Source organism: Leguminivora glycinivorella, chromosome 23 (assembly GCF_023078275.1).
Source record: "Leguminivora glycinivorella isolate SPB_JAAS2020 chromosome 23, LegGlyc_1.1, whole genome shotgun sequence".
Taxonomy (NCBI): Eukaryota; Metazoa; Arthropoda; class Insecta; order Lepidoptera; family Tortricidae; genus Leguminivora; species Leguminivora glycinivorella.
The window spans coordinates 12,062,202-12,087,786 of NC_062993.1; the positions used below are offsets into that span (position 1 = coordinate 12,062,202).

Consider the following 25,585-nt stretch of genomic DNA (forward strand, 5'->3'; position numbering starts at 1 on the left):
GAGGGGTTTCAAGGTTACACAGACTTTAGTCTGGAGGTTTAGTAGACTTGGGTAACATTTGTGACATTAATATCTGGGTATTGTCGATGCCGCTTACGCCGATATTCGTGTACAAATACGACGCCGCGGGACGGAATCGCCATCGACAATACATACATAATACATACATACATACAATCACGCCTGTATCCCATTAAGGGGTAGGCAGAGCACATGAACAACTCAAGTTTCAGTGCCACTCTTGGCAAAAAGGGGTTGAAATAAAACGAAATTGTGACATTGCAGTGACAGGTTGCCAGCCCCTCGCCTACGCCACAATTTAACCCATATCCCACAGTCGACTTCTACGACACCCACGGGAAGAAAGGGGGTGGTGAAATTTTTAACCCGTCATCACACGGGCCATCGACAATAAGGTCCCTTTACCCAGATAACGTCACATATAAATATTATACCCCACGACGCAATATAATAAAGAGTACGTACTATCGTAAAATATGGCCACTCCCGCTCCCCGCTGAAAGTGCCGCCCACCTGGGGCCCGTTTCTCGAAAGGTACAACCCTTGTATTACAAGTGCGCGAACTGTCAAATCGTATGGGTTGTCATGGCAACACACTTGTAATACAAGGCTTGTACCTTTCGAGAAACGGGCCACTGCTCTTGATTGCCTCACTGTTACCGTCTGTCAAAAACCTCACGAGCTTAGACTGTGTGCGTAAGAACGCGCCTCTTTCATATCGTCACTACTTTTAAAAAATCACGTATCTCATACTTCTCCTCAAATTTAAAACGCAGTAAGTCTATATGCATTCCATACATACTTACTACAATTTTCTTTTCATTGACAGACGAAGATACAAGTTTTCAAGTATCAAGTCCGAGGTGTGTCAACGGTAAGCTCAAGATGGCTTGTCTTGTGATTGTGGGTACAGGCAATTATATACAATATACAAACTCACACGCATTTAGGTCCGACAGAAGAAATTATTAAAGAAATTCAATTTGTTCGGAACTTGCTGGAAATATACAGAAATATTTGCAAAATGAATCACTGTTTCAAATAACTGACATTATCTCTCAATTCTGTATTAGAAATACCAGTTTGATTTCATACCTTATCACACAGAGGAACAGTACAATGTCTGTAACAAGATAGTTCATGTTATCGAAATCAATTAAACTATTAACCCGGAGGGGTTAAGTTGTGACCTAAAATTTGTCACTTTCAATTGTCGATAGAGGGCAGTGGGGCGACTATTTATAATAGGTTATTAGTTGGGACTATGTTCTTGATTAGGTTGTTTACGCTTTAGTTTGAATCAAAGAGAATAGAAATACCTACCTAGATAATTTTTGTAAAAGCACAGTATAATAGAGTAAGGTACAGGGAGGCAAATCCCGACTCGGGACAATTGTAACTGATCAATTTTTTCCATTGTTACACTATTAAGTTGAGTTCCACATGTATCCAATGAACACCCTTGCCATACAAGTATATAACCAGTGTACAGGTACACTCTAATTAATAATGCAAGCATTGTGAAACATGGAAAAAATGGATCAGTTGCATTTGTCCCCCAGTCGAAATTGCCCCGCTGTACCTTACTATCGTACAGTATGGCCACTCTTTATCTTGTTACCTTACAGTTACCGCCTATCAAGAACGCGACCAGTCGATCTGTTTTATCTCACACACACAAGCGTAGTACGCGTTCGCCTTCGTCTACACGAGTTTAGACTGTGTGAGTAGGAACGCGTTTCTTTCATATATTTGATCGCCAGTGTCCGAGGTGTGGTCAAAGTAATTGTAGTCAAGTTGCATTGACTGCCTTCGTCAATCTGTGTAATGTCCTATAATATTTGTTTATTTATGTATATTTTTGTTACAGAGTCGGCGAAACAGTGGTTGCCTCTGCTGGAGGTTCAGGCGTGGTTCACGATATAGCCCTCACATTGAGAGACTGGCTACAACATTGGAAGAAACTATACACGGTAAGTAAGACCCGTAGACCGATTCTCAAAACTACAAGTTAATACAAGGATAGTAGCGACACATGTGAGGCAGAGATTTTTAGCTTTGAGAAATGGGCCACTGCAATAAATATAACCTAATCACAAACTCAGCTATCAAACAAAAAAAACTAAATCTAAATCGGTTCACCTACGGCTACGGCTACGATGCCACATACAGACACACACACACACGCACGTGCACGCGCACACACAGACAGACAGACAGACAGACAGACAGGCAGGCAGGCAGGCAGGCAGGCAGGCAGGCAGGCAGGCAGGCAGGCAGGCAGGCAGACAGACAGACAGACAGGCAGGCAGATACGTCGAACTTATAACACCCCGTCGTTTTTGCGTCGGGGGTTAAAAAGTAATTTTTAACCGTCGCCTCATATCTCAAGAAGGACGGTTATCAAGTCGTCTGTATGTTTTTTATTTTTTTTATTTTTTATGTTTGTTCCTCGATATCTCCGTCGTTCCTGGACCGATTTTGAAAATTTTTTTTTTGATTGAATGTATATACATACAGATTGGTCCCATTTTTCTCAGAACCCAGTTCTGATGATGGGATCCTGGAGAAATCGAGGGAACTCCTCAAATCTGAAAGGCATACATATGGTGATTTTTGTGTTAATAAAGGAACAGCATGCATTTAGGTACGGAACAGTGACATTTGGTGCAGTGGAACTGCTGATGATGGCCAGAACGGAACTCTTCAAATCTGAACGGCACGCTTATAGTGACTTGGGTATTTTTATACGAACAGCATGCACTTTCGTACAGAACAGTGACATTTGGTGCAGTGGAATTTCTGATGATGGTCAGAACCGAACTCCTCAAATCTGAACGGCACGCTTATAGTGACTTTGGTATTTTTATAAGAACAGCATGCACTTTCGTCCAGAACAGTGACATTTGGTGCAGTGGAACTGCTGATGATGGCCAGAACCAAACTCCTCAAATCTGAACGGCACGCTTATAGTGACTTTGCCATTTTTATAAGAACAGCATGCACTTTCGTCCAGAACAGTGACATTTGGTGCAGTGGAATTTCTGATGATGGTCAGAACCGAACTCCTCAAATCTGAACGGCACGCTTATAGTGACTTTGGTATTTTTATAAGAACATCATGCACTTTCGTTCAGAACAGTGACATTTGGTGCAGTGGAACTGCTGATGATGGCCAGAACCAAACTCCTCAAATCTGAACGGCACGCTTATAGTGACTTTGCCATTTTTATAAGAACAGCATGCACTTTCATCCAGAACAGTGACATTTGGTGCAGTGGAATTTCTGATGATGGTCAGAACCGAACTCCTCAAATCTGAACGGCATACTTATAGTGACTTTGGTATTTTTATAAGAACAGCATGCACTTTCGTCCAGAACAGTGACATTTGGTGCAGTGGAACTGCTGATGATGGCCAGAACCAAACTCCTCAAACCTGAACGGCACACTCATAGTGACTTTGGTATTTTTGTAAGAAAAGCATGCATTTAAGTTCAGAACAGTGACATTTATTTAGTTATGTTTGTTAAGCATATGTTTTGAAGTCAAAGTTTGTCAAGCTTCGATTTCTTATAATATAATCGGATTCATGAGGAATTGAGGAAACTCCTCAAACCTTAACGTTATACGTATATTTATTTGTGTTTCCATCTAATAATTAAAGCATTAAAAGCAGTTTTAAAAAATACTTACACATTTCTACATAATCCAACATTCGCAAGCAGCTTTCACCAGAACCCGAAAGGCGACGGTTTTTTTTTTCTTAAAAATTATACTCGAATCATTTCCTTCGATGACACTGCTACTATTGGCTGACAAAGATCTCCTCATTCGCGAAATTAAACCATTCCAACCATCGCCATTATCTTCATTAGGTTAACTGGATGAGATCCCTATCGCCTTTGTACTTCCTCTTTCTTCTTTTTTTTACATTTAACTAGCTTTTTCCCGCGGCTTCGCTCGCGTTAGAAAGAGACAAAAAGTAGCCTATGTCACTTTCCATCCCTTCAAGTATCTCCACTTAAAAAATCACGTCAATTGGTCGCTCCATTTTGCCGTGAAAGACGGACAAACAAACAGACACACACTTTCTCATTTATAATATTAGTATGGATGTCTTGTATATTTTTTTCTGGTGGTACAATAAAGAGTTTATTTACTTACTTATATTCGTGACATTTGAACTTTAATAGCACACGTCATCGTGAATAATACTCAACAAGTCGTCTGGTGGCCTAATCGGGAATCAAACCCAGCTTCATCTAATGCTGCTGTCTTAACCAATAGAAAACTAGGCGGTCTGGCGGTCTAGTGGTAAAGATTGAAGCCCCAGCTTAGATTCCCTGCTCGCCCTTGGCCGCTTGTTATCGATTGTATGTCTATTTTTTTTTATACTACGTCGGTGGCAAACACCCGCCTGGTGGAAACCTATGGACGCCTGCAACTCAAAGAGTGTCACATGCGCGTTGCCACCCCATTAGAAACTTGTGCATTCCCCTTTGCTGTGTTAAATACACAGTAAAAAGGAGTGCACAAGTTCCAAGGAGAGTTCGGGTTGCCGACGACTCAAAGGACAATAGACGGAATAAGTCAGTTCCGTAAGTCCTCCCGTCATCAGCACACCGCACCCCCGTTGAGCTCTGGCAGCCTTACTCACCGGCAGGAACACAACACTATGAGTAGGGTCTAGTGCTATTTGGCTGCGGTCTTCTGTAAGGCGGAGGTACTACCCCAGTTGGGCTCTGCTCTAGATTCGAGCGAGATGATATCCGCTATGCTGTGCCCTACCACACAAAGCGGAATATCATTCGCTATGCCCTACCCCCTACCAAACTATTTTAGTTTATATAATTCATTCATTTTAATATTTTTAATTACAGACGTGCGATGAACGCTTCAAGTTCATGGAAGTAAGCATGCGTGCGCTGCTGGAGTTACGAGCTCAAGCGGCATCAGGCGCTCTTCCTCTGGACCAATTGCGGAGAGTCGCCAGGACTGCCATCTTCACTATAGATAAAGGGAACAGGTAACTTCATAGTTTTTCAACAAATTTGTTAACAAAATATGTAAAAAAACCGGCCAAGAGCGTGTCGGGCCACGCTCAGTGTAGGGTTCCGTAGTTTTCCGTGTTTTTCTCAAAAACTACTGAACCTATCAACTTCAAAACAATTTTCCTAGAAAGTCTTTATAAAGTTCTACTTTTGTGATTTTTTTCATATTTTTTAAACCTATGGTTCAAAAGTGAGAGGGGGGGGGGGACGCACTTTTTTTCCTTTAGGAGCGATTATTTCCGAAAATATAAATATTATCAAAAAACGATCTTAGTAAACCCTTTTTCATTTTTAAATACCTATCCAACAATATATCACACGTTGAGGTTGGAATGAAAAAAAATATCAGCCCCCACTTTACATGTAGGGGGGGTACCCTAATAAAACATTTTTTTCCATTTTTTATTTTTGCACTTTGTTGGCGTGATTGATATACATATTGGTACCAAATTTCAGCTTTCTAGTGCTAACGGTTACTGAGATTATCCGCGGACGGACGGACGGACGGACAGACAGACATGGCGAAACTATATGGGTTCCTAGTTGACTACGGAACCCTAAAAAATGGCGAATTTTGGAGAAGAACAGCTGGACAGCATTTTAACCCACGCTTCGCGCTGATTCAGACCTCATTTAGCTCGGCCTACAACTTTGATCGACAAAATCTCCGGGGATTATATTTATTATGGAATATTTGAGAGGATCACTGACAATTTTGTCGAAAACTACACGGTCATGTAGATCAAATATCACTTCATTTGTCAACACCATCTACGGTGAAATTATGAAAGAGCTTATACGCTATCTGGACATATATGGCACTACAGTAAATAACGTAAAATGTGGAAGATATTTCGATTAGTTATTATATACTTCCCCGCAGTTACTGTTGCCTCGCCTGACCATAAAACAAATAATTTTATATACTTAATGCCCAAACCTGCTGTAAACTGTGATTACTTTTGAAGGTGCGCGCATGTATAACAATCTACCCTCAAATATTGAGCATCTCGACTCGTTTAAAAAGCATCTTCACAAACACGTAATTGAAGACATACCTATATTATAAAAATACTAAACTAGTTGAACGTTTAGTCGAGGTGATTAACCTAATAAGTACTTGTTATGTTGTTGTGACGATGAAATTAGATGTAAATATGTATTTTAAATATGTTCATGTCATGTATTATCTTTATGAGAATAAATGTCTTTAAATCTAAACCTAACCTAACCAAAGAACTTATTCTAACATATTTTGTCCGCAGAGCGTTGGATATGGAGCTGGCAGTCAGAAACGCGAACGGACAACTAGTCAACCCCCTACACATGTCCACGTACAAACTGAACTCTTTGCACGACGAAACCAACGCTAAGATAGACAAAAATATGGTAAGTCATATAAGTTTTAACTAAAACGTTGGATAGACCCCTAAGACTTGTAACATATCATGTAAACTAATGTTTTGAATATTGATAAGACTGGATTATTTGAAATGTGCGCCTGTTACGAAAGCGTAGTCTGTTACCCACAGCACTAGCCTTGAGCTTACCGATCGGTTAATCTATGTAAGAATGTCCTATAATATATACACCGTGTTTCACTTAACACTAAAAACCTGAAAACAGTTTGTTCAGAATCGAGAGTAGAATCGATTGAGCTATATCTTGATGGGGGTAATATTTTTATTTAAATTAGTATTATTAGTTATTTTTTACGTGCCTATTCTATTGTACTCGTAATACAACATTGTGTATATCGCATTGCTAGAGGTTGTATACCTTTTTCAGTATTTAGGGGTATTCATACTGGCTGGTTACTTGGACGATTATTTTTTTCCGCTACGAGTTTGTCGTTGTTTGTCAGTTTAATCTTAATGTTTATCATAAGTCATAACAAATTGAACTCGTACCTAATTACAACCTTGTCATTTTGAATATTGGGTTTAAATTTGCTTACTGCGATTACCTGTCCAATTAGAAGTTTACTGTGACAAAGCTTTAAAGTGTTTTACAGTGACATCTTAGCTGTCTATTGGTAAACCTTATGTCGTTGCAGTAACGTACACAAATAAATAGTTTTATGGTTTATGATGATAGTTAGCAATTATTTTATTGAGTGTAGAGCTAAAAGTCAAGTAGAGCTGTACAGAAAATTAAAAATTAAATTTAAAAAAAAGTAACCACCAGATTAAAAGATGAATACTCTAGATGAGTTAAAAAAAATAAAAATCAGTTGGGGTGTCTGAGGTTTTGAGTGATACCGGAAACACGTTGTATATATATATTTTAATTTAAAATATTTCCCCTTTCAGGAAACGACACCAGCCACGCCTCCCCCACCACCCACCCCTCCGCGCGTTCCTACACCGTGGCCGTCAAAGTCCACAACTTCGTCTGTCGCATGTCCGACTCCGCAGAACTATTGCTATCATTACACGACTCTAGCGGCAACAAACTGACTGAGCATCTCATGATGAGGTGGCCTAGCCCCAATATGTCTACTGGACAAGTTGTGTTCACTGTGAGTAACCTTAATCATAGTTCTCTCCTGTAGTAGTCAAAGTAACAGTGTCGAATGTCGGACTCAGAACTACTGCTATCATTACACGACTCTAGCGGCAACAGACTGACTGAGCATCTCATGATGGGGTGGCCTAGCCCCAATATGTCTACTGGACAATTTGTGTTCACTGTGAGTAACCTTTATCATAGTTCTCTTCTATAGTAGTCAATGTAACATTGTCGAATGTCGGATGTCGGACTCAGAACTACTGCTATCATTACACGACTCTCGTGGGAACAAACTGACCGAGCATCTCATGAGGTGGCCTAGCCCCAATATGTCTACTGGACAAGTTCTGTTCACTGTGAGTAACCTTTATCATAGTTCTCTCCTATAGTAGTCAAAGTAACAGTGTCGAATGTCTGATGTCTGACTCAGAACTACTGCTATCATTACACGACTTTAGCGGGAACAAACTGACTGAGCATCTCATGATGAGGTGGCCTAGCCCCAATATGTCTACTGGACAAGTTGTGTTCACTGTGAGTAACCTTTATCATAGTTCTCTCCTATAGTAGTCAAAGTAACAGTGTCGAATGTCTGATGTCTGACTCAGAACTACTGCTATCATTACACGACTCTAGCGGGAACAAACTGACTGAGCATCTCATGAGGTGGCCTAGCCCCAATATGTCTACTGGATAAGTTGTGTTCACTGTGAGTAACCTTTATCATAGTTCTCTCCTATAGTAGTCAAAGTAACAGTGTCGAATGTCTGATGTCTGACTCAGAACTACTGCTATCATTACACGACTCTAGCGGGAACAAACTGACTGAGCATCTAATGATGAGGTGGCCTAGCCCCAATATGTCTACTGGACAAGTTGTGTTCACTGTGAGTAACCTTTATCATAGTTCACTACCGAAAATAGCTCTATTGAAGAATATGATGAAAATATAAAATTAAAAATCAATAATTTTACAAGAGATACATCTTTCTTATGATGTCTTATGTGACTTTTTGCGTATTCACACAGTCTGGCAAGAAAGTGGCAACATTATAGTGTCACCTTCTTCAAATCAGTTTCTTCGACTTTACTACTTTAAAAGTGGCAATACCGAATATTGCCACTCTTTATAGGTAATTTCTTCTCTTTTTTTAACCCCCGACGCAAACGGGGTGTTATAATTTTGGACGTGTCTGTCTGTCTGTCTGTGTGTGTCTCTGTCTGTGGCATCGTAGCTCCCGAACGGATGAACCGATTTAGATTTAATTTTTTTTTGTCTGAAAACTGAGTTAGTCGGGAGTGTTCTTAGCCATGTTTCATGAAAATCAGTCCACTATGTCAGGGTTTTCTCAAAATTTTAATTTTGTGGTTAGGTTATCCATGCATGTCAGGAATTAAACAATGTGAAACATTTATTAATTTTTAAAAATAACTACTTCTTTCCAGGACCTTGGCAGTGAAATTAAGCGAGAGAAAACATTCTTAGTCTGCCACGTGGTAAGGATAGGCTCCATGGCTCCCGAAAACGTGGACTACAGGTAAACAAATCTAAAATCTTTGATAGTTCTTTTTTTACGAAATAGGCAGCAAACGAGCAGACGAGCCGCCTGATGGGAAGCAGTCATCGCCGCCCATGGACATAAGCAACATCAGGGGAGTCACTTATGCGTTTCCGACCTTTGAGAACCCTAAATACCTGCTTCTTAAAGAAAAAAAAATTCTGCCACCAAAAAAAAATGCCCTTTTAAAGTGTAATTTAAATGTAATCCCGCATGTAAAAGAATTGAATCCTCCTTCCGTTATCTTGGCTTTCGCCACAGCTAATGGGAGCCTGGAATCCACTTTGGCAACTAATCCCAAGATTTAGTATAGACACTAGTTTTACGACAGCGACTGCCATCTGACTTTCCAACCCGAAGGGTAACTAGTCCTTAATGTGATTAATCTGGTTTCCTCACGATGTTTTCCTTCACCGAAAAGCGACTCGCAAATATCAAATGACATTTCGCACATAAGTTCCGAAAAAGTCATCGGTCACGAGCGGGGGTTCGAACCCGCGACCTCCTAATTGGAATTCGCTCGCCACCAGCGCTGGCGACCATATGTAATGTATTAAGAGTTTTGAGAATGATTCACGGTTATTTTCATTTCATTAGACTTAAAGGTAGGTAGGTCTAAACTAAAGTAATGTATTGTATTTATAGTAGTAAAAGTAATGTATTTTTGTAGGAGGTAGGACATAGCGAATGATATTCCGCTTTGTGTGGTAGGGCACATCACAGCGGATATCATCTCGCTCGAATCTAGAGCAGAGCCCAACTGGGGAAGTACCTCCAGAAGACCACAGGCAAAAAGCACTAGACCCTACTCATAGTCTTCCTACCGGTGAGTAAGGCTGCCAGAGCTCAACAAGGGTGCGGTGTGCTGGTGACGGATGGATCTATGGAACTAATTTGTTCCGTCTATTGTCCTTTGAGTCATCGGAAACCCAAACCCTCCTTAGAATTTGTACACACCCTTTTGCTGTGTGCTTAAACACAGTAAAAGGGTAGTGTACAAGTTTCTAATGGGTTGGCAACGCGCACGTGACACTCCATGAGTTGCAGGCGTCCATAGGTGACGGTGACCGCTTTCCATCAGACGGACCGTATGCTTGTTTGCCACCGACGTAGTATAAAAAAAAATATATTTATTTATTTTCAGACGATCAATGGCGGGTGTGCCCCCTCCCCCGAATTCAAGTGGTGGGTTGCGGCGCCCGTTCGGCGTCGCGGTGGCCGATGTGACAAGACTGCTGGCGGACCACTCGCATTCTCCTGACAGACATATACAGGCGCCTTTTTACGCGTAAGTTTACTACTCCTACAAATCACCTTTGTATCTCTATTCCTACATATCCATACTAATATTATAAATGGGAAAGTGTGTGTGTCTGTTTGTATGTCTTTCACGGCAAAACGGAGCGATGAATTGACGTGATGTTTTAAGTGGAGATAGTTGAAAGGATGGAGAGTGATACAGGCTACTTTTTGTCTCTTTCTAACGCGTGCGAAGTAGGGCTTCCAAATACCGGACATTCTCCAATACCGGTATTCATTCCGGTATTGGCGATTTCAATACCGGGATCCCGGGATCCCGGTATTGAAATCAGGAAATTATAAAAACCAAGTAATTTGCTTAAAATAACAAATTTTATTCAAAATCTCGTTTGTTAATTTTCATGCGTGTTATACTACAGCAGAATCTTGCTAATCCGACTTACAATTCTTACAAATGGGTCAAATCGATTACATTTCCAACTTAAAAAGTTTCGATTTTGACCCAAAACGGTTTTTCAAACTTATGTGGCCAAGTCGGCTCAACTTTTATTGTTTTTAAGTATACCTACATAGTTCAAACGGCTATGCCCTGTGCTCTTTATTTTTGTTGTGAGTGGGACTGAGGACGCAGTATAAAATCAAGCGGGAAAGAGCGCCAGATCTGTACTCAGGTGATTCTGTAAGTTAGATATCGCCTCCAGATCGGACATTTTGCAAGAAGACGCGGCCATAGCAAACCATGTTTTTTGCCAAATCGTTCTCTTTAAGCTCGTGCGGAATAGAACCTTTTACATTTTAATAATAACAGGCCTTTGCATCTATAACAGACGATTCAAGCAGCATCCTTGCGACACTTACATTCGTGGCCGTATAGCCCAATTCAAGAGAGGATCCCTCGTCCGCACACACGGCAGGTATATGCTCCCCCAGATGGGCGGGGGTTAGAGGCCTGCTCGTGACGCCTCATGCGTTTATCATTCAAGGAGAAAAACCAGGCATTGGCGTGCTTGGATTGACCGTCATGGATAACACGGCGCCACGTGGGTCGGTTCTCGGCCAGTCGTTGCCACTGGTTGCATGGAATATCAAATGTGACTATGTCACGCTTCACGCAATCTTTAAAGCGCAGCATTGGCCGTCCGACCGGTCTCTTTGCATCTGCAACCTCTTCCAGCAGGATTTGACGCGGCAAACGAGTCCGCTCCATTCGATACACATGCCCGAGCCACCTCAGTCGCCTCTTCTTTAATATGGCTATGATACTAGGAAGCTGTGTCTCATTCATGCAGTGTTACATTTTATAGTCGGTGTTAATGGTATAATTGTACTGTAGATTTAACTATAATATCAGTATCACTTTATTAAATAACAAGCATTAAGAGCATTTCTCGATTACACACACTCTATAGTTTCATCATTGACTTTTGAAATTAGAACATGAGATGATTTTTTTTAAACACATTGTAATCAATATCTATGGTACAATTTAGTGGTATTTTTGTTTTTCGTGGCGCTAGAGGCGCTAAAGCACTAATAAAATAAATCCACCAAATCATTGAATAATTAGCCAAGAATCCGCACGAAGCGCTTTGCTTCTTCTTTTCTTATGCGCACTGCCAAGGAGTGGAATTCCTTGCCGGCGGCTATATTTCCGAGCTCATATAACCCTTCCTTCAAATCAAGAGTGAACAGGCATCTTCTGGGCGAGCTCACTCCATCGTAGGCCACGTCTTTGACTCTGTTTTGGCTAGTCTGTGGCCAAGAGTAAGCCCATTTATAAAAAAAAAGCTAAATTGTCCGACATAGATTATTAAAAATCACATTAAGAAATAATCTATGGAATCACACATTACTTTGCGGAAATCCATGATAATCAAAATCAAAAAGATTACTTCGCGGAATAGGAACACTTCATTTACGTATAAGAAAAGTAATTTTCCTCATTTTGATAGTTGAGTAGTGAGTTCCCTATTTCGTTACTATCGGGAATGTTACGGCAAAGTTTTCAGCTAGAGTTCAACACACTAACGCACACGTACAACAGTGAAAATAGAGTAGCTACGGTATACGTTAGTTCGTTTGCATTAACCAATATAGATGCATCAAGGCGATTTGTTTACAGAGGATCTATGGCCTATTACAACTACGTTTGACGTGTTGCTTTTCTGTCACACTTACGTGCGAAGTCACAAGTGCGACAAATGTGTCAAAAACTGTTCGCGGCAGACCCTCCTCAATGAATGCTTTTGACGCGTAACTTTAATTCTTTATCTGGGTAATCATCGAAAAAACTATCATTTTCATACAAATCTTGCAAAAACACCAAACAGAGAATGTGTCAAATCGAGAAAAGAGAGCAACAAGCAAGATTTACGCGTGTAGTGACCATCATGATGCAGAAATTTTACGTTTTTGATGAGTAATTTACGTTAATTTGGCATAATTTGTTAGTTTTTAAAAATACCGGGATCCCGGTATTGCTAAATTAAATACCGGTATTGAAATGGGCCCAAAAAAAGGCGGGATCCCGGGATCCCGAGATACCGGGATCCCGGTATTGGAAGCCCTAGTGCGAAGCCGCGGGCAAAAGCTATAACCCTATCACGTCTTACCCTATCATTGGGTTACATTTATGAATAAGCTGAATCCTTTTCAATGTGGTTTCCTAATAGAATGGGGTGAACATATTTAGCTTGTATATTTACCGATTACCATTTCACTGTATTCATTTGGTTAGACATTTTATTTTTAAGAACAACTCTATCAAATACCCTTTTATTGGTAACCGGGCCCTGGTTACGAGAGAGAGAGAGGTTACGGTTGCGTATTGTTCGCCCACGGAGTGTCAACTATTGTACTTTTGGTTAAATACCCTGGTTTCATACGTTAATTGTTAAAAATGTCGATCCAGGTCAGGAAACTTTATCTTTAAAATATTTATCTTTGACTGTTACAACATAACCCACTTTTAGGGCCGGTTGCATCAAACTATCTGCCACAGTTAAAGCGTTCTTTAAATTTTTATTGTAAGTATGGGAAGTTCCATAGACATCTGCTGCGTGACGATGATGTGTCTGTCAAATGTGGTTGATGCAACTGGCCCTTAGTCTTTGTAATAAGCAAACGAGTGACAAAATAAACAAAAATTATCACAGATATTTTCCACTATTCTAGTAATAAATTATTGCCTGTTTCAGGTGTGAGAAAGAAACTATGGACACGTTACTAAAGAAAGTGATAACGAACCGAGAGTTGAAGGAAACGAAGCACCAGCAAGGGCTCTGGGTTTCCATACAACTCGTCGACGGGGATTTAAAACAGGTATGAACGACAAAATCTAGAGAATTGCTTTGCTAATCCGCGAATAAAGGCATTTTGCAGAATTTGGGGCCCAAAAAAAAATACTGTACACATATTTTTCGCGCGAAAGAATACAAAGACATAGAGCATAAAAGTTCCGGAGTGGAGCTTGTGACGTCACTTCTAAGTAAAAATTGTACCTAGGCGTGACGTCACGCGAAACTTCAACGCACTGTACCGTCGTAATTTTTCGTTTACGAGAAAAAGAAAAAATACGTGCCTTAAATTCTTTGATAATCTAACTAACGGACTATTTAGTTTTTTTTAGTCGTCTCACCTATTATTTTTTTTCTTTGATCCAGGTCCGTGAAGAGAACCCTCACATCCTCGTCAGCAACACAGCCATCGCTCGCAAGATGGGTTTTCCCGAGGTCATCAGGCCCGGAGATACTCGTAACGACCTCTACGTCACTCTGTGCAGTGGAAGTTTCTCTAGGGGAGGCGTGAAAAACTCCGAGAGAAACATAGAGCTGTGTGCGAGGATCGTGGATAAGAATGGGCAGATTGTACCAGTAAGTCTCATGATTGCTCCGATACTTCAGACTTCTACGGAGCTCAGCCATTGCTAACGATTTCTACGTCACGCTCTGCAGTGGTAAGCGTCTCTATGGAAGGCGTCAAGAACTCTGAGAGAAATATAGAGCTGTGTGCTAGAATTGTGGATAAAAATGGACAGATTGTACCAGTAAGTTGTCGCTTTAAAGTAATAGTTTAATCTCATGATCGCTCCGGGACTTCGGTATAACACGGAGCTCGGCCATTGCTTGTAGGCGTAACGACCTCTACGTTACTCTATGTAGTGGAAGCATTTCTAGAGGAGGTGAAGAACGCGGAGAGGAATATAGAGCTGTGTGCGAGGATCGTGGATAAGAATGGACAGATTTTACCAGTAAGTTGTCGCTTTAAAGTGATAGTTAAATCTCATGATTGCCGGAGCATCGGAATACTTCAGACTTATACGGAGCTCAGCCATTGCTAACGATTTCTACGTCACGCTCTGCAGTGGTAAGCGTCTCTATGAGAGGTGTCAAGAACTCTAAGAGAAAAATAGAGGTGTGTTTTTTTTATACTACGTCGGTGGCAAACAAGTATACGGCCCGCCTGATGTAAAGCGGTCACCGTAACCTATGGACGCCTGCAACTCAAACAGTGTCACATGCGCGTTGCCACCCCATTAGAAAGCTAGTGTGTGCTAGCTAGTGTGTGCTAGAATTGTGGATAAAAATGGACAGATTGTGCAGGTAAGTTATAGTTTTTTTAAAGTTTAACCTCATGACTGCTCTGAGTTTGGTCCTACATGGAGATCAGCCATCGCTCGGAAGAACTCGCAATGATGATGCTGTAATATGGTCTTTCTTGAGGTCATCTGTCCCGGAGATACCCGTAACTAGAGGTCGTCACTCTATGTAGTGGAAGTTTCTCTAGGGGAGGCGTGAAAACTCTTAGAGGAATATAGAGCTGTGTGAGAGGATTGTTGATAAGAATGGACAGATTGTACCGGTAAGTTACCGTTTTAAGTAAAAGTTTAACTCAGCCTTCGCTCTGCGAGAAGGTAAGTTGCTGTAACTGTAATTAGTTCACGTCTTACGGACGTCGGGAAACATGTTTTGTTTCTACAAATTTTGTCAATTTAGGTAGACCTTCAGGTTCATTAGGTATTTCGGTAGGTATACTACAACTTCTAACATTGATATAGAATTACTAACTAATACAAGCTTTGGTGTACGATATTCGTAATAAACATATTGCTTGATCTTTTTTAACCCCCGACGCAAAAATGACGGGGTGTTATAAGTTTGACGCACAGAGAACCTCCTATAGAGTAGCATTCTTGTATATTTTGTTCGCGATACGAGTCACCAGTGCCAGGGGTGCGAGGAGCGGGCGGGGAATGTGTTAAGCGCGCTGTGATTGGCCGTTTCAAGGACGGCGGGCAGTCGCGCCAGATGAAAGGGACTGTCCCTCTACTGACGCGTAAGTGGCCAATGTAAGTTGACCTATGCCGGCTCTGAATAAATTATAAATATGACTTTTATGTGGAATGTAATGACGTCTGTTTTTAAATTTGAGCTTCTTGTTACCTTTCCACACCATTTCACACTACAGGTGGATATCTTTAAGACATCAAAATACCCTTTTTCAATTTTTTTACTGCGAAAAACACGCGCTGCTTTCGGGTCTGTTACTTGGTCGCTACTGATCGGGCACGGCGAGCGCCCGCGCTTATATCAGTGCAAATACTACGAAGGCTGGCGACCGCGAGTCGTCTTGTAATGGATGTCTATAGGGGTTGGTCTGTGGTTTGACGTGTCTGTCTGTCTGTGTGTGGTGTGTGTCTGTCTGTAGCATCGTAGCTCCCGAACGGATGAACCGATTTAGATTTAGTTTTTTTTGCTTGAAAGCTGAGTTAGTCGGGAGTGTTCTTAGCCATGTTTTATGAAAATCGGTCCACTATGTCGGGGTTTTTTCAAAATTTTAATTTTGTGGTTTGGTTATAAATTTGCAAAATATCAAATACCAGGCAGGCAATTATCCCTATCGCACTATTAGTAAGTGCGACAGGGACGGCCCGATGTTTTATTATTTATCGCGCGACCATGATTGCCCTGCAGGCTTGTGTTTTTCTAACCCACATTTTACTCTTGTGTCAGATGTGTTCATTAATTTCTTGTTCCTCGACAGGGTGTGATATCAGTAGGAGCCGGCGTTTCGAAAGTTAACGAGTACACGTCACTAGTATACTACCACGAAGATCGACCACGATGGCAGGAAACTTTCAAGGTATTTTTATTTTATTATAACAAGAACAAAACTCATATCGAATCTCAGAATTAAGCGTTTTTGAATAAAGTTCTTCTATTCTATTCTATTCTATATCGCCATAATCGCTATTGTGTTTGGTTACCAATTTTTTGCCATAATTTTTACTGATTATCGTAAGGCCGTTTTCACATTACATACATACATACATACAATCACGCCTGTATCCCATAAAGGGGTAGGCAGAGCACATAAACTACTCAAGTTTCAGTGCTACTCTTGGCAAAAAGGGGTTGAAAGAAAACGAAAATTGTGACATTGCAGTGACAGGTTGCCAGCCTCTCGCCTACGTCACAATTTAACCCGTATCCCACAGTCGACTTCTACGACACCCACGGGAAGAAAGGGGGTGGTGAAATTCTTAACCCGTCACCACACGGGCAACACACACGGGTTTTCACATTATCCGATCTGATATCGGATGTCGGACCGACATCCTACATCCGATAAACGCTTCCGATAGTGTCGGATGTAGGTCCGATAAAACGCATTGTTCCAAATCAATGAAGTATGATTTTGTATCAAAAAATATTAAAAAAATGTTTTATATTTAATAATTATAAGCACTATATTCCAAATATTATATTGTAAAATTAAAATAACGAACATAAAAAATACTTAGAGTGTCAGGCAAAATAAATAATTTTACATTATACAAAAGATGAAAAAACTAGTATCCCCAATTCGGACCGATGCATTACAACCTTTTTTTTTTCAATGGAAATTGTCAACTAATTTGAATTTCGTTCATTAACAGCTGTTTAATAGACGCCATTTTTCAGTCACGCACACTACTACAAACGTATACCTACATTATATACGCACACAAACAAATATTATCGGCCGATAACTGGCGGGGGGGTCCGGCATGCCAAAAATGGTCGGAAGCGTCCTGCCGATATCGGCAGTTCGATGGTGCCTCGGACAAAAACAGTTGTAGTAGAGTGCCATCGGCATTAAATCAGCAATTGTTGCGCTTTATATCGTTTTTTAGTAATAATGATCTATTAAATACATAAATGAAGACCTGGAAGCTCATAAAGCTTACATTTGACATCCTTCCTACATCCGATATCGGATCGGATAATGTGAAAACGGCCTAACACGTACACATACTTCAGACACATAATTTATTGAAATTAATTTCCATAGAGTACCTAGTCTGTTAAATTGTATCTTGTTATTTAATGCGTGTTAGAGCATGTTCAGATGACAAGCGCTCAACGCGCGTTTTGATAACGCGCGTTTACAACTACATAACGACTTATTCAGGCTGTACACATGCTAACGCGCGTTTTATTAAAACGCGCGTTGAACGCTGCGCTAGCGCTCGACTGTTGTCAGCGCGCGTCAACGCGCGCTTTGAGATCATTGGTTTTCTATGTTTCCGTTCAGTTGAGCGCGCGCTTTCGACGCGGATAGACGTATTTTAGGGTTCATCGGGTCGTCCAGAAATCGTCCGAAATGGAAACCGAAGCTTTTGATACGGAATTATTTATAGACGAAATAGAGATACGTCCTGTCATACGGGATATGACAAGTATGACATGGCGTTCAGTCAGCCTGGTTGACAAAATTGGGTGGACCCAATATCTCCGTCTTCTGGCGCGTCGTTTCAACCGTCGATATAATATCACCGTTCAAACTGTTTCTACGTCTATCTTCGACAAATGTAAGAACTCTACTGACTGAACCATGACGGTCGCGGCAATGCGCGTTCAACGCCCGGCAAGCGCGTGTCATGTGAACACTATACAAATATTTAGCGCGCGTTCAACGCGCGTTGAACGCTTGTCATCTGAACGTACCCTTAATTATAAGATGTAATGTTTTGATAAGAAATGGCCCGCCGAGTTTCTTGCCGGTCCCATAGTGGATACCCCCCTCCAACTGAGGGGGGACTGAAATCTTCTCGAGGCTGAGGCGTAGGGTTAGAGCCGGCGTAGCTTTATTTGACGTTCATATGCGCATTGTAATATGCCTACTTGAAAAAAAAAAAATATTTCATTTTCACAATGTTCACACACTGTTCGCCAAGAGTTATTGTTTTGTGTCTGAGATTTATCTAAACTAAAATAAACATTTTTTTTTCAGTAGACTTAAGCCCCATTTAGATGGTACGAGTTTCTCGCCTTGAACGTACGATTATCGAAGTACGAGAAAAAATATCGTATCATGTAAACTATGCGTACGATATCGCACGAGAGGGGGCGATAATCGCCTCGCCTTTGATATTTGTATGTCTCCGTGTAAACAAAACACATATGCGAGAATCGTATACGAGTTTATACGCTACTCAGTCGAAATGTATTCAGTAGAAATCATGTAAAACATGGTGTTTTTATATTTATAGCTACCTCTCAGTAACTGCTAAAACCAAAAATAAATTCGGCTTATTAATATTATACAGTTAATGTTTACCTACTAACATTTTACCCCATATATCTATGGGGCAAAATGCCTACTATGTTTAATAATATCCTAAACCTAATCGCAAGTATCGCAACCAAGATTTTATTAGCTAGGTAACGCTACGGTCGAAATCATTTTCCCTATTGTATATTATTGAGACCTTCATAAATCATTTATAGTGTTTTTAATATTATTGGGTACTATTCATCTTAAATTCAAATAAATCCAAGGTAAATTATACCCAATATTATAAAAAAGCATATAATATATTTGTATATAATTAATTAATTAGCAACTAGGCACGCAAGTTGACAGGCAAAACTCGTATGAAAATCGGTTCGCTCCGATTCGTGCGATAATCGCACGTTCGAGAAAAAATGTCATACGAGAACCGGTTTAGACGAGTCGAGGAATGTTATGGAAATATCTCCCGAAAATTCTACTCTCCGTCTAAACTATTTCGCCTGGCGATTATCGCCTGGCGAGTCTCGCATACGATACTCGTATGCGAGTTTTTATTTCTCGCACTAATGTAAACGTTTTCGTACGATACTCGCCAGGCGATTATCGTATACGATAATGTCATACGAGTTTCTCGACCAAGACGGGCGAGAAACTCGTACCATCTAAATGGGGCTTTATATTGACCGAGATATGGACTGTGATTCCCGATATTTCGACGCAGTTGCATGCATCATGATCACGGAAAACCATTGTGACCGTGAATCATTCAAAACTCTTACCTTTTTTCAGGTCTGTCTCGGCATAGAAGAATTCAAAGAGGCCCATCTAGTGTTCCTCTGCCGGCATCGAAGCTCGAACGAAGCGAAAGATCGCGCGGAGAAGCACTTCGCACTCTCCTTCTTAAAGCTCATGCAGCGAGAGGGCACCACTACACCGGACAAACATCACACGCTGTGTGTTTATAAGGTTAGATTATACATGGACGTATATGTATAGTGAATCCTCGGGGACGTCAGCTGACACTTTGTTGGTAGATTCCGGAAGCAGCCATTGAAACGTTAAATATGAATCATTGCCTTGCCTCTCGTTCGATACTATAAGCTGCAGGCCAACTAGCGTATAATTAATCCTCGCGGATGTGAGCTGACGCTTTGTTGTTATATTGAAGAATGACAGTCACTGAAAAATGTTAAAAAAAGCCTGAGGCCGAAATTTGCTCGTACCTTTAATCTATACGACTAACCAGGTCGTCCTTATAGAGAGCGAAAAATGTAGTTATTTTTTATTGAGAACGCATTGATACCGAAACCCGGAACCCTGATTATTTTAGTGATTGTATTGATTCTTGTTTACTTTTTGTCACAGATCGACAACAAGAAAGCGAGCACAGAAGACATAGAATCCGAAGCGGCGGCCGCCTGCCTCGGCCTCCCCTCCCGCCGCGACGAGCTGCCCGCGCAGTCCGAGCGCGGCCTGGTGCGCGGGCCGCTGGCGCTCGTGCACCGGGACTCGCTGGTCGTGCACTCGAAGCTGTGCTCCACCAAACTAACACAACGAGGTAACATATTCAGGTTGCTACAAACAAAATATATCCCTCAGAATGCTACAGTCTTCTACGCGGCAGCAAGGAGAAATAGACTAGTAACAGGTAGACAAGGAGTCAGTCCTTTTCATTTGGTCGAATTACCCCCGCAGTCCGAGAGAGGCCTAGTGAGGGGGCCTCTGTCGCTCATACACCGGGACTCGCTGGTCGTGCACTCTTAAGCTGTGCTCCACCAAACTAACACAACGAGGTAACATATTTGAGACTTTAGTAACAAGTCTAGGCATCTAGTCTTAGCCAACGAGACAGTAATCGACAGTAGTCTATATTGATTTAACTGTAGCCGTAAGCCGAATGAGCGTCAACTCGGGCCTTGTGATGAAAATGGCGATACATTTATGATGTTTCTTTCGAAACTATATCTTTCCTGTAAATTACATGAAACTTTTGTAAAAAACAAAACTGACGTTTTTCTGACAAATACACGCAAAATAGAAGCATCTAATTTGAGCATACATTATTGATAGATTAACGATACTTTTAGCCCCTTTAGTTAACTGACATAGAGATAATTATAATCTGTGCGGAATAAGAACTCAACAGTTTGCATCAGAACCAATACGTTTCGAATCACTATTCAATTTTTAATATAATAATGCGAAATATTCAATGTATTTTACAAGTAAAAAACTTAAACTTGCGAAAGATTCAACCGAAGACATGCAAGGAAATATACTGTATTTTATTGAAAAATACAGGGATTTACATGTATCTTTCATGTATTTTTCGCCGCTACTAATGACCATTATTTTTGTTCGCAGAGGAGATCCTGGGCGTTCTAAAGTGGAGCACACACCACGCCGAAGGCACGCTCCGGCAAGCGCTAACCAGGTTGATGCACGTACCTAGCGAAGAACTAGTCAAGTTTCTTCAAGATATCCTGGATGCTCTTTTCAGTATATTGACACAGGTAAAGTGTACTTAAACGCTTTGAAACGCAAACTGGCATACAATGTAAATTTAGAAGTGGGAAAATCTATGGCTTTAGATCACTCTGTGATTACATTCCAGCGCTCTGCCATCTGAGCCACCATTGAATATCCTACTTAGCCAAAATTCAAGTATCACCTAAACCACAGATTATTAATAAGTTACTAACGTACAGATCCTTCGCTTGCTCGCAAAACGACAAATACCTATGTTTTATTTAACTAATACTAATAAATTATAAATTTAAATAGATATCAATCAATTGACCAATTGTGACGTGTAATATATAACAATATTATAAATAAATGAGTATGAGTATGAGTATGAGTATCATACACGAAAGAAAAAACGACAGAGCCCACTGGTGGCCGAGCCGGGAATCGAACCCGGGTCTTCAGCTTAGATTTATAATTTATATATAGTAGTGTGACTGAAAAAAGAACAAATCGAAAAATATTCAATAAAATAATTTGATTTGTTCCCTAGTTGTATAGATGGCAGCACCATCTCTCTCGCTATATCGTAATCCTGCAAAGGATTCGTATAGGAGGTGCAAGCACTAATTGCTCGCCCTTAGAGTTGGTCAAAGGCGCCTAGTCTTATCAGAGATAACATACACTAGAGAAATTTCGTCGGGTACCACGGCGGGCGGGTGGTCTAGTGGTGAGGACGTTAGCCGCGTAAGCTGAAGACCCGGGTTCGATTCCCTGCTCGGCCACCAGTGGGTCCTGTCGTTTTTTCGTGTATGATATCTATTTAAATTTACAATTTATATATAGTAGTGTGACTACTTGAAAAAAAAGAACAAATCGAAAAATATTCAATAAAATAATTTGATTTGTTCCCTAGTTGTAATACTAATAAATTACTACGTAAAACACAGAAGAATAGTAGGTACGTGCCACGCGACTACACAGGCGGGCGCGTGGCGCTTCTCGGCCACTTGTTCATTCGAATGAACGGCTAGCGTGTAGGTACTTAACCTTACGGCTCAGCCACGACATTGGTCTAAGCGCGACAGCGGCGAGCGGCGGCCATACATTGAAGCGAGACACAGCGATGGGACTTTTCATTCGCACGTATGGCTACCGCTCGCCGCTGCCGCGCTTAGACCAATGTCGTGGCTGGGCCGTTAGGCCTGCATAAACATCTTCTCCTCTTTTATAAATTTATTCTGCGCTTCAAAGCACATTGAACCAAAAGTTTGAAAATTGGAAGAATACGCATCAAGCATTGGCTCTGATGTTGCTTATGTCCATGGGCGGTGATAATTGCTTCCAACCAGTCGGCTTATTTGCCATATTGCATAAAAAAATAACATAAATATTAACAGACACGTTATTTCGCGGATATAGTAAGTTCTATATATATATATATATATGATATATCTATGTATGATATAGTAAGTAGGATATGGGCACAGAATATATAATAGTACAAGTACAGAAGGCCCACTACTTTGATGTTCGCGACATGCCGCCTTTTTAAATGCCTACAAAATTCTAACAAAGAAGTGAGCCGCATGTGCGCGGTTCGGCGATAGGGTTGCCTATGGATTAAAACAAATTAATACTCAATAAAATGTTAAGTACTATTATATTCAGGTCTTAGGTACTTTCTAGGTATATATATAGTATTTATATATTTTTCTTTAAGTTCCATCATCACAAGCCTTATTGAACCTTTCCGGGGGACTTAATCAATAGTAGATCTGTGTAAAAATGTCCTATGGTATTCATTTTATTCAAGATATTTATTTAAATAAACATTATTAGCCAATCCACACGAGGACAACGCATATGAACCTTAAAAAAAATTCGCAACGTAAAGTAACAATAGAAAGTGCGATTGTGCGTTCCGCGAGAACGCGCGCCACCCCTGATTAGGCCGCGAACTCGCGGCCGCCAGCATGTACTTGTAGCGCGGCGATAGAATCGCGGAGTGAGCCGCCCCTGATATGGGTTAAATTGTGGCGTAGGCGAGAGGCTGGCAACCTGTCACTGCAATGTCACAGTTTCGTTTTCTTTCAATCTTATTTGCCAAGAGTGGCACTGTAAGTTTAAGCAGTTTCATGTGCTCTGCTTACCCCTTTAGGGGAAACAGGCGTGATTGTATGTATGTTGTATGTATGTATAGTAAGTTCTACACTACTTCATCATGTACTCATATTGTTTATATTATTTCAGGTCCCCGAAGAGCAAGAAAGCTACACGGAGAATAGCTACGGTGTGTTAGTTCTAGAAAGCCTAATGCGAGTAGTATCTTTAGTGGCAGACCACAAATACCAGCACTTCCAACCAGTATTATACCAATATGTCGATGACAGTTTCTGCGACGCTCTGGCGTACGAGTGAGTATCTTAACACGAATTCTTATGTAATTCGAATTTTATCTACATTTCGAGTATAAACTAGGGATGTTGCGAATATTTGCATTCGCACATATGCGAAAGATTCTTTTAAACATTTGCATTGACATTCGCATTCGCTTCAAATGATGCGAATGTTTTGCGAATGCGAATATGTGCAAGTCCTCGCCCGCGCCGGCCGCTCCAATTGCTACTTGTCGACTGTCGACTCGCGCATGCGCAGATAGCTCAAATTCGTACGGCGTGAAGTTCATACTCGGCATTTTGACCAATAGTAAGCATTTTTACCTAGCGGATTGTTGGTAATTGCTTGATTTTTATTTTAGTTTTTTATGAAATTCAGCGATATTCGCATTCGCACATTCGCATTCGCGAATGTGACTCATGCGACATTCGTGACATCATTTAATTTTTGAAATTGCTGTTAAATTATGTATTTTTGAACTGTAATTTATTTATTTTAATTGTACTGTTTGGACCATATGTTGTCTGCAATAAACGGATTTATTATTATTAACAACATTTGACAACCGGTCTGACCTAGCGGGTCACTACCCTGCCTGCTAAGCTGCGGTCCTGGGTTCGAATCCCGGTAAATTCATTTATTTGTGTGATGAGCTCAGATATTTGTTCCCATCATGGGTGTTTTCTGAAAATATTTATGTGTGTTTCCCCAAGTCCCACTTAGTCGATTGCTATAAAGCCGCTTTGTCAGTTTATACATATAAAGATACAAGCAAATCTCGTCTTTATGATAAGCGACAAAATGGGACGTTTTACTAAACGCACTCGCATTTAGATTCCGAAAGTTTATTTGAACTTCATACACTTTGTACTGATTATTGTGTTACTGTTACCCCCCTTATTCATAAACGTCATCTAAAGTTATCAAGCCGGTAAAGTTTGTTTGTCCCTTTCTATCACACCAATGCGTCGGAAAGGGACCAACTAACTTTATCGGCTTGATAGTTTATAATTTTTATTTAGAATTTATTATGTATTTTTTGACGATCATGATGAGAAGATAAACATAATTTTGACATGTAGCAAATTTATAGTGTAATTTTTTATCATGAAATAAATAAATCTCAATCTAACTTTAGATAACGTTTATGAATAAGGAGGTTAGTAAACTATTAACACGCAATACTATCCATATCCATTGTTTTAATTGTTCAAAATCAAAGAGGATCGAGTATTATAGAGTTACTGGCGAAGTAAAATGTGTAATCACAGTGCATAGACAGCCATCTCTCGACACAAGCTTAAAACTTTTGAACCTCAGTTTTGACAATTTGGCCCATATTCTTAGCTTGATATGTGTTAAAATGTCAAATATTAATATTAGCGCCATCTAGCCGAGCGTCCCCCAAAGGTGTATCGCCATCTAGGTCACCGTACCTTTTTCTGTATGGTTTTGAGGTACGTTTTTTTCCTAGACTTTATCTGTCTTTACGGAGTTACATAGGTCTTAGTTCAAAATTAATGCGATTTTACCCTTTCTTTTCAGAAAACTGATCTCAGTAATAGTCTGGGTGATCACCTCGGCGGAGCAAGGCGAGCTGGCCTTAAAGCGGCTGCTCCAATGCATGAAGTGTCTAGAATGTCTGATTCGCTTCATCGTCAGGAGTCGACAACTTAGAAGCGCGCTTGGCGACCCACAGGCTCATGAAGACTTTAGATTTCAATTTGAGGTACTTTTTACAAATGATTTTTTTACATAT

At 40.6% G+C, this 25,585-nt stretch overlaps 1 protein-coding gene across 1 annotated transcript in view; it reads left to right on the plus strand.

The window, feature by feature from the left end:
- LOC125238365 (dedicator of cytokinesis protein 1) overlaps positions 1-25,585 on the plus strand; it is a 102,685-nt gene that overhangs the window by 24,785 nt on the left and 52,315 nt on the right. Inside the window, 15 exon segments of the mRNA XM_048145671.1 lie at positions 1,892-1,994; positions 4,904-5,049; positions 6,340-6,463; positions 7,387-7,422; positions 7,425-7,595; positions 9,032-9,123; positions 10,289-10,432; positions 13,602-13,725; positions 14,067-14,276; positions 16,447-16,545; positions 19,750-19,926; positions 20,326-20,518; positions 21,325-21,473; positions 23,680-23,843; positions 25,372-25,555. Coding sequence (XP_048001628.1) covers positions 1,892-1,994; positions 4,904-5,049; positions 6,340-6,463; positions 7,387-7,422; positions 7,425-7,595; positions 9,032-9,123; positions 10,289-10,432; positions 13,602-13,725; positions 14,067-14,276; positions 16,447-16,545; positions 19,750-19,926; positions 20,326-20,518; positions 21,325-21,473; positions 23,680-23,843; positions 25,372-25,555 — 2,116 coding nt within the window.